The sequence below is a fragment of the Cydia fagiglandana genome, chromosome Z (assembly GCF_963556715.1).
Source record: "Cydia fagiglandana chromosome Z, ilCydFagi1.1, whole genome shotgun sequence".
Classification (NCBI taxonomy): Eukaryota; Metazoa; Arthropoda; class Insecta; order Lepidoptera; family Tortricidae; genus Cydia; species Cydia fagiglandana.
The window spans coordinates 41,547,263-41,565,478 of record NC_085959.1 but is presented as its reverse complement, the minus strand read 5'-3'; the positions used below and the strand labels follow the sequence as shown (position 1 = coordinate 41,565,478).

Sequence of the window (18,216 nt, the reverse complement as noted above, 5' to 3'; positions counted from 1 at the left end):
AGAAACAATACATGCCTGAAGCTGACGCACTGCACCATGCAGCGCGACAACAGCCCCAACGCTCGACCACTCGCTTTCGATTTCGAGAAGTGGAATCTCGAAAATTAGCCCTTGTAATTATTCATTTTAATCAATTAACTTGATTGATTGCCTACGACTATTCACTCGGCTATCGATTATTTATCTATATAACTTATTTCAGAAACCAAGTGGGAGCAATCTAAACCTTAACGATCCAGTCGGCCGCGAAATTTATAAAATGTAAAATGCCAAACGGATGCCAGAAATGTTGGGAAGAATTCAAAGGGTGGCTAAAGGCTTTTACGCCCGTAGAAACCTTTTTGACTATACTAGAAGCTTTACTATTAGTGGTACTTATATTGTTTATGGTATTTTTAATTCTTCATTTCCTTTCGTGTCGTGGAGAGCTTGAGAGATCAACCTTGGACTCGAACACGGACTCTAATATCACGACGGTAGCTCCAAGGTTTACGACAAGGAGGCAGACCGGGATTCATAATGACACTACCGGGAGGAAAACTCGGCCAACTTGCACTTATACTAAGGAGCAAAAAAGTACCCTGGCTACGACGCATGCGAACGAAACCACCGCCTCTTCGAGGTGAGTATTTTGTCCAAATTTAAAAAAATAATACACGAAATTAATACACTCCTCATCGCCTCTAAGTCCTTAAAACTGTGCAGAGGAAAAAAAAATACAAATACATGATTTTGGGTGGTAATTTTTGACATATAATACAGTGAAACCTGGATAAGTGAGATCTCAAGGGACGAGCAAATTTGTCTCACTTAAAGAGGTTTTCCACTTACCCAGGCTCCCAGTTAGCCAGGTACAAATAAATTTCTGTCTCATTTACAGAGGGTTCCATTAATAGAGGTGAGAATAGAGTATATTTCAGTTACAGAGGTGGTTAATAAGGTATTTAGTAATTATCTTTATAAATAAATAAAGTAAAATAATCCTCTTCCCTAAATATTTTTAAGTCTGTTTAAATATTTCTTTGAATGATTTTCCAAAGGATAGATATTTCAAAATTAAATTAAATTTGATACGGACTTCATTGCGTATTAGAAATTTAATAAATAAATAAATTATTTTTTCGTGTTATTTATCAAATTTTCAGCTTTCGTTTCAATAGTTTTAACTACTTACATAAATTAAATAAATCAAACTTGAAGTTGTTTAGACACAATTAGGCAAATGCGGAATTTTGTGGATAGATTAAGAGTTAGTAAGAATACGGAAATTGTTCAATGAAGTCCAAGTTAGAGAGGTCATAGATTGACGTTATCTCAGATACAGAAGTCAATTCCCTACAAAATACTAAAAAACAATTAGTAAAATTTAACCTTATAAATAAAGTCTCAGTAGGTAAAATACACTCTTTGTCTCAATTATAGGGGTAAATGTGACTATAAAATCACAACAACGAATCCCAGTTATAGAGGTTCGTTTTATCTCAGTAACAGGTAATTCAGTGCTAAAGTGTCGGGACCGCACCATGAGTCCCAGCTATAGAGGTTTCTCACTTATCCAGGTCCCACTTAACCAGGTTTCACTGTATTTAAGTGTACCCTATAAATCAGGGTTAATAAATATTTTTCTAACTGAACCTTAAAACCAATTAAGGTAAGGTGGGACAAGTTGAAAACAGGGATAAGATAAAAAGTCCTCAGTATAATTATCTTATCTTTATCAGTCCATACTCAACCGACGTACCAATAACCTACGCGACGCCGACCCACCCCGACCAGATCGCCCCGATAGAGTCGGACGGCGAGTTAGCCGTCGAGGATGAGAGACGTCACGTGATGGCCTTAGTGAAGATCAAGCCGAGTGGTGTGACGTTCGGGTGCATTCTGACGGTGGTGGCGGAGCGGTGGGTGCTCACCGCTGCGAGCTGCTTGGATTCCATTGAAGAGGTACCCAATTTGAATAAGTATTGGAGGTGGTTCAGTTCAGTTTAAACCCCGAAGTCCAAATCCGCCATTGAATCGACATAAAATCCACATAATTATCGAAGCATATAACGTTTTTCGAGAACTTTCGTATACTACACGTACGTCACTCCGACACAGAAAGGAAGAGCTTAGCGCCTCTGCTCTACCGACCTTCCGTAAATGGAGTATGTGTATAAACGCAAGAGCTGGTAGACGGTCTTACCTGATAGACATTCTTCTCTACTTTATTTTGACCTTACAATATATTTATTCTCGCAGGTCGATTCTCTAGACAACTTCGTCATAATGGACAACTACGACGCCCTAAACAAGGGTCGATCTCACGCCGTGACCGACGTGCGCGTACATCCCCTCTACGAGGGCGGCAACAAGTCGTACGACCTGGCGCTGCTGCGGAGTGAGGACGGGCTGGGCAGGCCCCCGGCCAAGATAGCGTCGCTTTTGGATTACTTCAAGCTGCCTATCGGGGAGGCGGCGAATATATTGGGCTTTGGGAGGTTTAGGCGAGTACCTACAATCACATACTAAACAGACATTGTAGCGTTTCAAAGAATCGAGTCACTGCCGAGGCCTACCATCTACTCAAAAACTTACTCAAAATTTAACGAGAGGTCGTAAGCATAGGCTCCCATTTGGCCCATTCGATGTGTTTAGCACGGGCGTCAGTTGATACGAGTATAGTATAGAAAACTGAAAACACAAGTTACATGTTTACATTTACATGTTTTTGAACTTTCAATATATATTTTTTTAGAACAATAGACCAGAGCGTACCACAGCAAGTCCACTCCGCTGTCGTCCACATCCTCCCCTCCTCGCAGTGCATGCCCCCCGCAACCCTGAGCCTGGAGCGCCACCTGATCCCGCTGGAGCCTGTAGCCCACGGGCGCTGCGGGCTCGCCCCGCTCTGCCTCGGCGTGCTGCACGCGCGCGGCGCGCCGTGCAACTTCTGCGCGGGCGCGCCGCTGCTGCGCGCGGGCTCACTGCTCGGCGTCATGGCGGACAACGAGCAGTGCGGCGCGGCGTGCGAGCCGGCGCTCTACGCTAACGTGGCCGCGCACCAACAATGGATCCACGCTAGTGCTAGCTAACTGGATACGATACCAACACACAATATGATTGTCTGTCTACTAGCTATATCATGATCATGTCTCTGTGTACCGCACATGTCAAACATGTCAAATAGTCGGGCGAAGCCTGACGTCTGAAGGGCACCAGTGCCAGGCGCCTGTGGCGACCTCTACTTATAAGCAGGGACAAGCCCGAAGTTCGAGTCTCTCGGGGGGGTGAGAGAAAGCTAGACAGAGTTGCGGAAAACAGAGACAAAGCAGGGAAACAGTTTTTAAAACTACATATTAGGTATTGTTAACTCCAACACGATACCCAAGATCTTTCCATTCAGATATCCTTGTTACGTCATAAATCATAATTATAGCACCATCGCCCACACCATTAACTGTATATTGATGGACCTTATGCCTTTTGTAATAAGGTCCACCCATGTACAGTTAGGAGTGTTGCTGTTTATACCGTGATCGTGGTAGTTAATTTATAATAAAATCTTTAGATGTTGTAATGTATTTTTATTTACTTCATTTACCTACAACCAAAATCAATGCAAACAATTTTCAACACGACAAGAATACAATTTTTCAACAATTCCAAATAATACGTTACAAGCTTACAAGTAGACCCAGAAGCAAGTTTCTAAATAATCTCCAAATGCTTTCGTTGTCATAGAGGTCCGTCTATATCCACACGTAGACAGAAGTGGACGCATTTATCACTTATCACAATTAACTTAGGTGGGCACAGTCAAGGTATTAAATATCGACACAGATAGTGTAAAAAATGCACTACCTTAATACATGTGCAATAGGGTCGTGTATATCGATATTCAATAAGTGTTGACTGCACCTTCTTAGGTGATTATCATGTGCTTGCTACCGCCGTCCACCTGGTCTGTTGGCTGTAAAGGAAACGAAGGAATCCATTCTTCCAGAAATGCTTGCGTCTTGTTCATATAAGACGGGTCCATGTCAAGCAACCAGTTGGCGGTGTAGGTTAAGCCGCCGGTGAAAAGCAGCAACCACAATATTGCTATTCTGGTATTCATTTATTAAGTTCCTTTACGAACAGCCCTTTCAAATGATAATTATAAATATATTGCTCGATAATCCAAAGCAGGTCTAAAGTCTGAGCACGATTTTAGTGCTACCACGGGTTGAACAACGGGTAGTGTTACTAGTGTTATATTCTCTTTGGGTTTGCCGCTGTGGTAATGGGAGCAAGATGGACTCCCCTACTCCTCAAACCTGTATTTGTTTCGGGTTTCTAGTTTTATTAACATCACAGTGCAGGATATCCACAGTGCTCGTGGAAGCCAGTGATCGGGCTAGAGTGATCAAGTGAGTAGAGTTGGCAGGAAACATCGGTGTGTCTTGACATACATTTACTTGAATTTGGCGAATTTGCCCGGATTACGATTTTGATATAACAGTGACGTTTGCTCTTCAAAAGTGATGTATCACGTCAATCATCATCAGCATAGACACATAATAGATACATAGAGTAGTACAAGAGTAGGTAGTGTCCGGTAAAAAGCGTAGAGGAATACTATTATTTAAGGATTTATTTAAAACGTATGGTATTGAACATTAACATTACAGGCACCATAGGAGAAAAGTTAGTTAGACCGACCCTATTTACTCCGTAATCTCAATATTTTACGATCAAGCATGCATTCCTGAATTTTTCACGCCTTTGATTCTGATAAGAAATGATAATGACATAATATTATTAAAATAGAAAATATGTAATTTTGAGTGAGTATGAATTTTAAAAGAGAAAATCATCTATTTACTTCAATAACTATCTTTATAGTCTACATAAAGCTTATCCAATATGTACATTATCTCTAAATTATTCTCGAGGCCGAAGGTTACACCGTGAGCCGAGCGGATTCCGGCGCGGCGAGGCCTATGGATGCCTCCAAGAGTTGTCTACACTCGTCCATGTTGCTGGCGATGTGTGGTAGCGTCCAGTGTTTGCGGAGCAACGCGTTCGACAAATCGAACTTGCCTTGCCTATGGAAAAGAATAAGAGTAAGCCAGTCTGATCGTATTACATGCTCGTACGAATTTCACTCGTGCAAATGCGAACGAACATGCGTGAACACTTCTAACTGCCAACTCTAGTTATAGAAAAGAGTTGCTGATTATAATAGAGAGGTAAAGTCTATTACTAGGGGGTAGGTTGACTGCCGAAACAAGGTCGAAACAGATGACGCTGTACTGCACCTTGTTTTTTGGTCACTGAATTGTCAAACGTCAACTTTTGACAATTACCATCACGTAACACCTTCTTTGTTCTCCGTCTGCCTAAAACGGATAGTGCCTATGTCGCGTTATGCCTAAACTTCAACTTTCAGGGGCGATAGTTCATTTCTGCTGTTTATCTATATAGTGGACTGCCTGTTTCGAGCAGTTATCTAAATCTTTAAGTGGCATAGTAATAAATGTAATAATACCGCAGTTGTCCTAATGCGTGTTAGTCATAATGCGATGTAGCTTAACAGCCATTTAGTCTTAATACCCTTTAGTACAAAAGCTATAGTGGCATGTTGATAATTAGGAACTTGACGTTTTATGTCATGTGCGATTTAGACTTGAGAGCTACATAGGCACAATCCGTTTTAGGCAGACGGAGAACAAAGGACGTAACATATGGACCCGCACAGCGCCATCTCTTTTAGCTGTAAAAGCACGAAAGTGTTTTAGACTTAACACAGCTTACTCAATCAATGTTTGGTAAGACCTAGATGTGTATCTAGTCCCAGTACCCACCTAACGCACTGCACGCCCGTGCAATGCGCAGAAGTCTTCAGTTGGACCCCCAGGTCGTGCACCAGCGTCCAGAAGTACTTGTCGTACTCGTTTACCGACTGGATTTCTGAAATAAATATACACAAATTGATTATAATGTATACTACAGATGTACTGCATCATTATTTTCCATCGTATTCTCACGGAAACTTTCGAACGTGTCTTGCTTAAAGCACTGACATTGACTGAAGTAGCATGACAAATACGAACGTTTTCGAGAAAATACGATGAAAAACAGTTATGGACTACATCTGTACACAAGTACCTACTAATATTATGAAAATGACAAATATCTAATAAATTTCTGGTAGGTATAGCAACAGTAGGTAAGTTGCCTTGATAAGCGTTGCAGTAGCGTAATTGTTGAAAAAGTAAGAAGTGCTTCTGACTTAGTAGTTATTAGTAATTTTCTAAATTTCCCCTTTATTGAAGTTACCCCAATGCACCTACTGTTTGTAGAGACACTATGTCAGGACCAAATAGATTCATGTCCAGTATTATTTGAGGTGTAGAACCTACCTAAAGTAAAGTCCGGTGGTTTGAAGTGCACACATTTAATGCCGTATAACACAGGGAGCTTGTTGTCACTAGGCCTGATGGGGCCCTGCGAGGCCAAGTCGTACAGGGTCTGGGAGTCGCGATGGAGGCCTGTCATCCTGAAACAAGAATAAATACGTATACTTAGGATGAGGTAAAAACCCACAGATTGCATAAACACAGTACACAGATTACAAAAGTTTATATTAGTCTCTTTATGGTTCATTCAATCGTCAAACCCCCGACGATTTCGATGCGGTTTTTGTCACGTGAAGGCGAGTTTCCTTGCGTAGGTTCTTAGCTATGTTTGATACAGTCCAGCAATTTGAAGTGAATCATTTGGATTGAATATCCATTTGGATTGAATATCAATCATATGTTTTTAAACAATTGTAGTGCTATGCTATCTTCGTTAACTGGCTAAGCTGAACTGAGTGTAGAGTAACAACATTTATTATCTAGGATAAACCTTGTGGTTTGCAACTTACTCATAAATAGTCCCCTGATGCGCGCTCTGCATGTGTGCTACCACCCTATCTATCTTCTCGCGGGTGACATGACCATGGGTGGAGCGCTCGACCGTCCTTCCATTCCAGAAGTGGGTGTCCGTGGCCTTGCCGAGCTGGCCGTGGACCTTGAAGCCTCGGGTCAGCCGGGCCGTGTGCAGCTTATACGTGAGACGGGTGCCGTCGTTTATGCCGACCACTTGGAAAGAATAAAAAAAAAAATCCGGAGTGAAAGTGGAACTCTTTCTCTAAGCTACATAAGGCCGCGTAGAGAAGGGAGCGCACAGGCCAGCAGCTGCAGCAGTGGCAGTTTGTATGACAGCCTTTTGACTTTATTGCTAAGTCAAATTTCAGTCAATAAGGGTCGCAATAAATGACTTTATGCACTGGGGCATAAGAAGCAACTTGCAGCAACATAAACACCAACTTTGAGTGCAAGAGAAGTAAAAATTCGGCTAACTGCGAGTCGGACTCACGCACTAAGGGTTCCGTACCATTACACAAAAAATGCCAAAAAAAACATGTTTGTTGTATGGGAGCCCTACTTAAATATTTATTATATTGTTTTTAGAATTTGTTGTTATAGCGGCAACAGAAATACATTGTCTGAAATTTTTTCCTGCCTAGCTATCACGGTCCATGAGATACAGCCTGGTGACAGACGGACAGGCAGTGGATAAATTAATTACTATAGGGTCCCGTTTTTACCCTTTGGGTATGGAACCCTATAAAGATGTTTATGTCCATTACCACCAGATAAATTATAACCAACTTACACAGAACTCCACTGCTGAAGAGCCCTAAATGCGTCGCCCAGGAGCACCTGAAGTCGTCATGGGTGTATCTAGGGCCACAGGCTAACGGGTCATCCGCATAGTTAGGGACCATCTTTACAAGCATCGGCTCATTGGTGGCTCCTACAATCTCTACTCTCTGCTCGATGGGACGGCCTGGCAGGGCATTTAAATCTGGAAATTTCAATATCATAACTTCAACCCCTCTCTTTCTAGTGTTTCTTTTTGACATTTAGATGATATTGTAACATTCTAGAGCAGGGGTCACCAAATGGCTGACCGCGGACCAGATAGTCAGTCAGTGGAAAGTATCTGAATGGATACTAAGTTTAGCACCTGTGGACAGTGAAATCGACGTACCAAATGCATTTAGCATGGCTGATTTAGACGGCGCGTGAACTCGCATGCGATTTTAGTTACATTACGGATTAGTTATGTCCAATTCAACCGATCGATCAACACGCGCAATGTAAGGAAACTCGCATGCGAGTTCTCGTATCATCTAAATGAGCCCTAAATGCTTTGCCAAGTACGGAGGTCACAAAACTGTAGATGTGTGATTACATCTGAAATAAACAATTTTAAGCCCAAACTAGGGACTCCAGTCCTTGGAAGTTGGGTATTAGGCATAAATCTAAGGCTGCCAAGTGATACTAAGAGATTTAATAAGTAGATAGTGATGAGGACTCTTTTAATATTAATTAAAACCATAATTAAAAATCTAACCTCTACACAGATTGGTTATGATGGTGTGTTGGACTTGTTTCACGGGCACACATGGCGGTTTGTACACACAAATTACTCCGTTCAAGAATTTGTAAGCAGCGGCTGCATCACGAAACTTAACCATTGTCCATCATATGTATAATTATTTAAGATTTATAAATGTTTTTAACCAACTATTAACAAAACGTGGTAACGCGTTTTTCAAAATACATAGAACGTGCATGAGCTTGCTTGTCATAAGGTGGTCATAAGTTTTGAAATTCAAAGTGGAAATTAACTAATTTCATCTAATGGTTTAAGAATTTATGGAATCCAAACACCTTATTTTACAAACCATTTATCAAAATATAAAATGATTAAAAATAAAATAAATTAACAAACATAATAAAACTTACAAAAACTATAGGTAAAAAATTTGCCCCAGATCGCCGTCAACGGGCAAGGTGCCCAGAAGGCTGGCCGTATTTCCCCGCTGTATAGCGATGCTAATACGCTGGGCGAAATAGTGGCCAGCCCTCTGGTCACCAGAAGCCTCTATTAAGCGCGCCGACAAGTCTTTGTACAGTCGACGCGCACTTGGCCCCCACGGCCCCAAAGTTTCGACACCAAACGCCGCAAATATGTAGCTGCTTCCCAGAGCGGCATATTTGCGGCGCTTGAGGCTTTCGGCTGAGGAAGCCGCAGCGCCAGCAGAATCCTTGGTGCTTGGAACATGGGACGGTGCCAGGGTATCAACGCAGGTAGCGTCCCAAACTAGCGGCCGACCCATGCTCCAAGGCACCAGTGTCATTCCGTCGGGCCTCTTGCCGTCATCCCTGGCCAGACCGCTGGGCTCGAGGACTGCAGGTACTTTGGCACTAACAAGAGCCCGACGGAGGACATCATTTATTTTATTTTATTTTTATTTTATTTTATTCGGGATGCTTACTGCCTAATATACATAGGTTAATAGACTTATCTACTATATGCAAATTACAAGCTTCCACATATATAATGCTAAATAACATAAACATAAAGGTCTCAAATTAGCAGAGTATTACACTATATAGGAATATTCCTGATAAACCATGAACGCAAACTTAAGTCAGGTAACGTTAACTATCTATTGAAAATAATATTTTTAACATTATTAATCTTGCTGTGAAACAAATCTACATCGGGCATATCATTAAGTTCATTAAATAACCTGATTGTACGAGGGAAGAAACATTTTTTACGAATGTTATTGCGAGAAAGAGGGAGGCGAAGCAAGGGTCTTCTGCGCAGTTGCGAGACAGGTATATAAAATTGTACTTTGCTCACAAGATCCGGGGAATCGACTATACCTTGGGCAATTTTCATTAATAAACTTACGTCATTTGCCAATCGTCTCTTAAATAAAGGGACAAGATGGAATTTTTTGCATGACATAAGATAGTTGTCCATAGATAGCTTAAATTTAAAGGAGAGGAATCTAACAAACTTCTTCTGAATTTTTTCAATATTTTCTGCATACACCTTATAGAACGGGTTCCATATTTGAGAAGCATATTCGAGTTGAGATCTTACATAGGCACAGTATATGATTTTAATTGTTTTCATTTTTTTAAAGTTTTTTTAAAGAGTTATGCTGGCATGGCGGGGGATCCTGCCAGCGCTTCGAACACATGAGAGGCCATGGTGGCCAAGAATATCCACCGTGGTGCCACATTGACAGCGATGTGGCTGATTGGTAGATGCCCCTAACCGTAAGCTAGCTGCTAGGCGGAAGGTAGTGTTGTCGAGAAAAGTCCCAATGTTTGGAGAGGGTAGCGCCTGCAGCCACAGACCTGACTCCCACTCTGCAGTCGCAAGGAGACGAGCTCGGTCTATCGAACTAGGTGACGTATCTAAAAGGTTTTTCCGTACTAGTTGACAGAGCGGCTCGTCCCACTGCCTCTGCGAGCAGGGGTTTTCAGGCAGGTCTGTGTTGGGACAGGTTATAGACCAGACGTTCTTGGCCTCGGAGCAGTGCGCGGCCTCCATAGATCCAATAGAAGGACCTAGTATTTTCCCTATAAGGCTTTGAGCACCATGCACCGAGGACAAGAACGCAGGTAAGGATACACAAGAAATTTTGCGGATGCCCAGGCCGCCAAACCTAATGGGTAGGCTAGCCTGGGTCCAAGACCTTTCGTCAAAAGAGATGTTAAAGATGGATGTGAGTGTTTCAACGACCAATGTATCTAATTTTGAGACCAAATTGGGGTGTTTCCAAAGATGGGTTCCGCGAAGAATATACGTGAATTTTGGAACGAAAAGACAATGCTTAATGATGGAATAGGCTGAATGTAGATTAATTTTGGCCAGGCGGTGTGATGTCGCTGTAAAATTTGGAATTTTTGAGTCAAAATAAAATTAGAAACAACAGTTTAAATTAGTCGGGTTTCCAATTAGTAAAACGCCTTTAGACGAGTGTTGCTAGTATACAAAATAAATATTAAAATGTTGCCTTAGTCACAAAAAAATACTAATTTAGTAGTTTTTCAAAGAAATAAGTTGTTTAATAAGTTGTAAAGTAGTTTAATAAAAAAATATATGTTCTGCTCAAATATACTTGGTCAAGCAAATCTTGTCAGTAGAAAAAGGCGCGAAATTCAAATTTTCTATGGGATGTTATCCCTTCGCGCCTACATTTTTTAAATTTGCCGCCTTTTTCTACTGACAAGATTTGCTTGACCATCTATAGATACATTTTTATTTTTAAACAATAAGGTCTTCCATAGAACTTCATACGTTTATGGATCTATCGGTGGACTTTTACCTATCTCACTGTTCCGCTGCCTAGGGCCGCTCCAGTGAAAGTTGCAGAAAGTTTCCAAAGACATGTGACTTTAAGCCCCCATTCGCACAATAGCTTTTTCAACGCGCGTTAAAAAAGCGCTTGAATCTGTCCGCACTCTAAATTCGATTTAACGACCTTAAAGTCGAAAATCCAATAACGCTTGATAAAAAACGCCACCGCTGTCGTGTGAATAGATACATGGTTATCCATTTGTGTCATTCAAACGCTTTTTTAACGCGCGTTGAAAAAGCTGCCATGCGAATGGGGCCTTAGTCTCATATATATTAATTATATTATACTACTCTGTGCTGTTAAGGGGTCATCCATTAATTACATCACACGTTTAGGGGGAGGGAGGGGGTCAAGAAAATGTGACATATTGTGACATGGGGGAGGGGGGAGACACAAACTTTGTGACGTCACTTTAACTTCATCAGTAACCGAAAATTTATTTAAATTATTTTATTCGCTATACATTTTAATAACAAGTTTTTAAAACGATAATCATTTTTATTCGTTTAATTTTCTTTCCTAAGCAGTTTTGGGTTATAAAATTACTAATATTTATATCGTCAAAAATATTTTGATAAAATATTAATAATAGGTACTTAGGTACTTACTTAATTCGATATGGCGATTTCGTAGAAAAAATGTGATGTCACACTAGGGGGGAGGGGTTTGCCAAATGTGACCAAGTGTGACAAGGAGGGGGGGAGGGGTCAAAAAACCTAGAAATTCGTGTGACGTAATTAATGGATGACCCCTTAAAGTCATAATAATATAAATATGAAAGCCTAAAGAACTAAACGTAAGAAATGTTACATCCAAAGGAAAAAAAGACCAAGGCCTACAGTGCCCAGGGCCGGAACAGAATTAGCATCCTCCGTTTACCCGACAGTCAGATGCCTGTACGTACTGTACCGCTCCGACACCCGGCCTGACCCGGACTCGGTGTCATGGGGCAAAAATTTCAAGTATAATTAATTATACATAACATACCTATATGATATGACAATTTTCGAAGGTTTAGGGCGTTCCTTTATTTATTTCTTGCATAGCTTAAATAGTACTGTGTACTTGTAACACATTTAAAATATGTTCATAGAAAATAATTTATTCCACTGATTGTCGTGACGAAAAAATCGGATCGATAAAGTATTCATAATAATTTGTCAGTAGAAAATGGTGCGACATTCATATTATTTTCTATGGGAAGACAACTCACGCTTACATTTTTTAATTTTGCCGCCTTTTTTTACTGACAAAGTAGCTGTGCCAAAGTTAGGAAGTATAGATTTTTCATTAATCACTAAACTTAATATTTTGTTCAAATACTTGTGTAACAAATATATTGAACGTGTTACTTTGTTTGTTTGAGAGTGGATATTTCTACGTGCCTACATTTTTCAAATTTGCCACCTTTTTCTACTGACAAGATCTGCTTGACCAACTATAGTAGAAAAAAATTTTTACTGCTTGCAACTCTACTATGGAGTGGTAGAAAAAGATGACGGCGGAAGTTCGTCGTCGACTCGCCGTAACGTCGTGTTCGTACGTCGATTGCAAGCGCTCCTCTGCGCTAGCATTCGCAAAGCAATGGCCGATGGTCAGATGTGATGCTTGCAGTCTCGATTCGTACCTTATCGCGAAGGTCCTACGCGCTTTAACTCATAACAGTTCCTCTACTTCCAAACTAAATAACTGTGTGGTGTGAATTTCAGTGTGCAAACGGTGTATCAACTTTAATTCTGTGTTTGGACCTTGTGAAACTTTAAATTTGTTAGTGGTAAGTTTGCATACCTGTCTTCCCTATTAGATTATGTTGTGTTTGCTCGTATACTTTGATTTTTGTGATCGTGCTGAGCGCATACTGCGAATTTTGGTAGCAAATGCCATTGCCAACTGGTTATTTCAACAAACAGGTACCTCGAAAGAGTTGTTTACGTACTGTGCTCGGTTACCATGCAACTTATGCTGCAACTAGTTCTGTTTCACGAGAAGTCAACCTAAGCTAAATGCTTAAAAAGTCAGTAGGTAACTTTGTAAGGTTACATTGCTTCTTGCCCTGAAAACGGTTGTAGACGTAAAAACGTCGGATGGGCATAATTTTCTTCTTTACAACACTTTTTAAATCGATATAGTTCTTTTGCTATTGCATTACTTATTCTTGAGTTATGAAACTTATGAAATGTTTGAGAAAGAAGGCGTAACATCTCGAAAGTAAGTAAAGTAAGGCATAAAATCTAGTTTACATTTTAAAATAATATTGTAAAATGTTAACTCGAATACTAGTCATTACCTATGCTGATGAAATACGTTTTGTAGCTTCTGTATACTTGATGTACCTTCTTTATAAAACTGAGGCACAAACTAAGTTTTTGACATCAGTATATTCAGTATCATTCTATTCATTCTAACCTTACTTTGCACTGACTTGAACAGAACAAAGTGAAGGTATGTCAACATAAGATATTTCATAAAATTTGACATGAACGAGGCAAATGCCATGCAGAGTTTATCCAACTCGAGATTATACTTGACGTGTGGAATGATGATCCCTATCACAGTTCCTCCAAGTTGCTTTTAAAAAATAATACAAGAATATGTTTTTACCATACCATGTTAACAACAACTCCATAGTCAAAATACAACCTAGCATGTTTTAAAAATGATATCTTGATTCTCTGGACTGGCCCAATATTGGTGGGAAGTGATAGCTTATTATTTGGTTAATATTTATCGTCCTAGATTCATAATAAGGTGTATTGTCACTACTACCTTGGGCCACTGACAGTGGCAAAAAAAAAAAAAACAATTTGACAGTCTTGGCCACCCTAGCCCCAGGCCATGTAGTAGGTAGCAGCTCCTTTCTCCCTTTTTTTTTCATAATCACCTGTAATATCTGGCCTCCCTTACCTAGGCTTTAGGGCAAATCCGCTACTGCACATAAAGATGATAATGGGTTTAGCAGATGGCTGTCAATCCCTAGAATAGTGTCAGTTTTTACTGGATAGATAGACTAGAGCCCTTTAATCCAAATCTCATAGAAAAAGAGGCAAGCTATGATGGTGCCATCTATGCAAATGTTTGACAGTTGCCAACCCCACTGCATTGCCATTAAATATCAATCAGATTGTTTTTACGGTGACTCCAGGTTCTGGTTTTTAAAAGGTACAACATTGAATAGATTATCAAACTACTTAGCTCAGCTCAAGAACCAAAAACTACAATTCTATTTGTCATTGCTACCTCTGCCCATATTTGATGATGATGATGTATTCCTGTTATCCCTCATTAGGGACGTAGGGCTCGCAGAAGAATCCTCCATTTGTCATGATCTTGAGCGGCTACTTCCAGCTCTTTCCAGTCGATTCCAGTTGAGCCAGCCTCCTTCTCAACTAATGATCTTCACATTGAACCATCACAATCCGCGATTGTTATGCCCTTTAGGGTCCTAGTTAAATTGGTTGTTTAATACTTGCACTATGGGATGTCTAGTTTAGCTAGAACCCTAAATGGCTCAACAATCGCACAGCGTGACAAGGCCCCCTCGACCGTCTACCCATATTTAGTAACATAACATTAATATTTATCAAACACACCAAAATGTTTGACATAACTAACATTGCAATATATTAGTTCAATGCACTGCAACATCAGCATTTTTATGCAACCTTGTGATCTACATATTGATTTTTAATGCAACTGCTTAAGACATATTTAATTTGTTGCCTAATTTTTATATCAGCATTTCAAAAACTAGTTATTGGAATGTGTTACAATGGTCTAGATATTATAGACATATTTCGTTGTGATGTAAGGTCTATTTTAGCATTGATTTTTTATAATATGCATATATTATGAGGAGTTGGGGAAAACCAATAAGGGTGATAAATGTTAATTCATAGTAATATAATACATATACCGAAAAATCTGTTAACTATAGTCCTTAAGTACAACTAAGGTTCAGTTTTTAACATTGATTCTTAACACTTTACGATTTGTACTTGTTACATTTATTTTGGAGCTTAGATACACTAATGCTCTTTCTATATTATATTTATATCTCAACATAATCTGAAAAATAATTATGCTTATTTTACTGGAACTCGAAGTTGGACCATAGTTGTAAGTTGTGGACTAAAGTTACCTGATTTTACAGTACTTGGTATTTGGGAAATATATGCTAAATTTAACTATTTTCCGAAATACATATTTGATTGAGGATTTAAGCATTTTACCTAAAATATCTCATGTAAAATGGACTGTCATCTTTCCCCCCGGGTATTACTTTGTAATTTTATATCTACAAACTTACTCCTTATCAGTCTATGGTTTGCTATATAATCCTATGTAGGTATATATGCCATATGTGAGTCAGTCGCTCTGACGTCACCATATCAGATCGAGACGATGCATTGTGCAGTCGCTATCAGATATATCGGAGCGGTCAAGGTGTTCGCAATATCTGAACACGCTCTCTAACGGCCTGACAATAGAGGCGTGTTCAGATATTTGTGAGCGCTTGTATGTACATTGTGTTTTAAGGGCGGTAAACAAGAATTTATGAAAGAGTATGAATTAAAGCCCGAAGCCGAAGGAACTTCACCATTAATTGTGTCACAATTTGATTAATAGTCTCAATTAAAACTGTTTTTTGTGAGAATTAGATGTCTATTCTCTAGTGACGCCATCTTTTTTTTCAGACCATTTTAAACTGTAGCATTGTACAGTCAGCAGCAGAAGTTGGTAAGCGGGCGAGATGTTTAAAATGATCTTGACGCGACTTTATTGTTAAGAAAATAAGAATGTGTCATGAACACCTCGCCCGCTTCATCTTCTGCTGCTGACTGTATGTACAATTGTACATTGCAGAGTCCAAATCAATTGTAATTTATTAATAACATGTGGACTCACGAGACTCCATATGAGACAAAAGCAGCAGGGGTTACATATTTATATATCGGCACTCAAAGACTCACTATTGAAATATGTCTTCCCGTGACCTTGAACTGATGCACACTAAGTGCCACCAGCATATTTGTCTGAAACTCTCAACAGGCCAATTATTCTAAATGGCCACTAATTTCGCGGAACGTTTTTTAGCCTGTCTACTGAAATCACAAGGTTGCAATGCTTTGTGAGGAAATGAAATACTAAAATGGCAGAGTACAATCGCCATCAGTTGAAGTCACGCGACTTGTATCAATTTCTAAAAAGCTGAAGTACTTATCAATAAATATTAGCGACCCCCCCCCCCTCGGTTTCGCACGGGTTACACAAAGCCTTAACAAATCATACACCTAAACCTGCTTCAAAAATCACTCCATTGATAGTGAAAACCACATGAAAATCCGTTCACAAGTTTTTGAATTTATCGCGATCATGCATACTTACACGAAAACAGTGAGCGCAGCGGGAGAATTTGTTTTATAAGGTGTTAGTGATATTGGATATAAATAAGATTTCGTACGTACATCTGTATTATGATGTCACTAGCGATGCACACAGTGACATCACTTGAACCATTGAGCGAGGTACGAAATGTTGAATAGGCCCGAGTGGCGTTTTGTGTCGGCTCACTTGGGTTATTGTGTTCGCTTAGCGCACCACGATCAACTCACTTAGCGTTTCATATTGACGCAGATATACATATGGGGTGTGAGTTTGTAGTACAGGGTGATTTTGCAACCCTTATACCTCTGGCGTTGAATTATGGTCACTATGACAGTTCATTTTTATAGGGAGTAGCTGTCACATAACGTTTTTGGAAGTTAAGCACATGGAACCTCTCACACAACAGCACACCAGTACTCTCCCATCGTCCGCTCCCGGTCCCGGACACTTCTCAACAATTTCTTAGTTTTTGCACTTGAATGCGACTTGTTTGCCGACAAACATCATAACATAAACTTTACAAGGCTTCTTTACGTTTTTGTGAATCAACATAGTTATCACTATAGCTTAATTATTGTTATATTCATCTTATAATTTTGTTACTATAACATATTAAGCATATAACATACAATGACAAATCACTTTTGCGAATCAAACATGCAATAGGTAGCTTATTAATCGCTTTATTATTACTTATTTAATTTTACTACTTAATTTTACAGTGCATTGGTGTTAGCTGTAATGCTGTAAAATTTGATTTCAATATCAAATTAAGGATAAAACTCACCGCTGGGCGAGTAACTATAAATATCGCCGTGTCTCTTTTATTTACACGGGAGTGCTTATCTTTTGTTCGTGTTTATAGCCGATAGCTCATAGCTTACTAGCTCGCGGTGGGACCAGTGCCTTAGAAATGTAATATTGAAGTAATAAAAATACGGCAAAAGATATATCTTCAGTTATTTCTTTAATTAGGTAAGCCCAACCAAAAGTTTTGAATAAAGTGTCATAGGGAGCACCATTCGACGCGAGTGTTAATGTCATCGTCTGGCGCCCAGCCCGTCTTTGTAACACTGCGAAACAACTTATCTGTTTTGTCACTTTTCTCCTCTAATAAATCACATTCTCTTACTAGTCTAACTGATTGAGTAAGTAGTGCTAAGTACTAGATTTTCTATACCTAACAGTCGTTTCAGTATCCCTAGAAAGCTAACTTGTAAAATAAAAAAAATCTGTACATTACAGCTACAAAACAAGCTCTTTCGGCTCGATTCGGAAAATGAATTAAATTTCTACTAGACTTCAACAAGTTACGATATGGATAATTTAAAGATATTAAATTTGTAAGATAGATATGTCAAATTTGACGTTTCCGCGATTCTGGAGATCCTCTTGAACGATTTCGACAAGTTATGACTTAGATATCCAAGTTATATCTAGTCGATATCTAATGTAGATCTAGTTGATCTCTAGATCGTCTCTAGATCTTGTGATTATCTCGAAATCCGAATACAGGCATTTGAATGTTCAAATAATACGAAGTTATAGTATATATGTGAAGCTCTAAAACAATGAGTGACGAATAC

The 18,216-nt window shown here is 39.6% G+C and overlaps 3 protein-coding genes across 4 annotated transcripts in view; 2 read left to right on the top strand and 1 right to left on the bottom strand.

Annotated features, from left to right (window-relative positions):
- The first annotated feature begins 266 nt into the window (after nt 1-266).
- On the top strand, nt 267-3,139 carry LOC134678406 (thrombin-like enzyme contortrixobin). The gene is made up of 4 exons (XM_063536977.1): nt 267-622; nt 1,722-1,944; nt 2,242-2,486; nt 2,738-3,139. Exons 1-4 carry the CDS (start codon nt 267-269, stop codon nt 3,072-3,074), a joined length of 1,161 nt encoding a protein of 386 aa, XP_063393047.1. The 3' UTR covers nt 3,075-3,139.
- Nucleotides 3,140-4,847: 1,708 nt separating this feature from the next.
- Nucleotides 4,848-8,622, bottom strand: LOC134679367 (pseudouridylate synthase TRUB2, mitochondrial). The gene is made up of 6 exons (XM_063538268.1): nt 8,431-8,622; nt 7,687-7,878; nt 6,893-7,109; nt 6,387-6,523; nt 5,829-5,934; nt 4,848-5,069 (listed from the first exon to the last, which is right to left on the bottom strand). The coding sequence occupies exons 1-6, from the start codon at nt 8,552-8,554 to the stop codon at nt 4,925-4,927; spliced, it is 921 nt and encodes a 306-aa protein (XP_063394338.1). The 5' UTR covers nt 8,555-8,622; the 3' UTR covers nt 4,848-4,924.
- A 4,141-nt stretch (nt 8,623-12,763) lies between these two features.
- The window catches only part of LOC134678394 (EEIG family member 2), a 99,792-nt gene continuing 94,339 nt past the window's right edge, over nt 12,764-18,216 (top strand). For both annotated transcript variants that reach the window (XM_063536956.1, XM_063536954.1), the window contains exon 1: nt 12,764-13,019. The gene's annotated coding sequence lies outside the window, so the exon portion shown is untranslated. The remainder of the gene's footprint in view (nt 13,020-18,216) is intronic.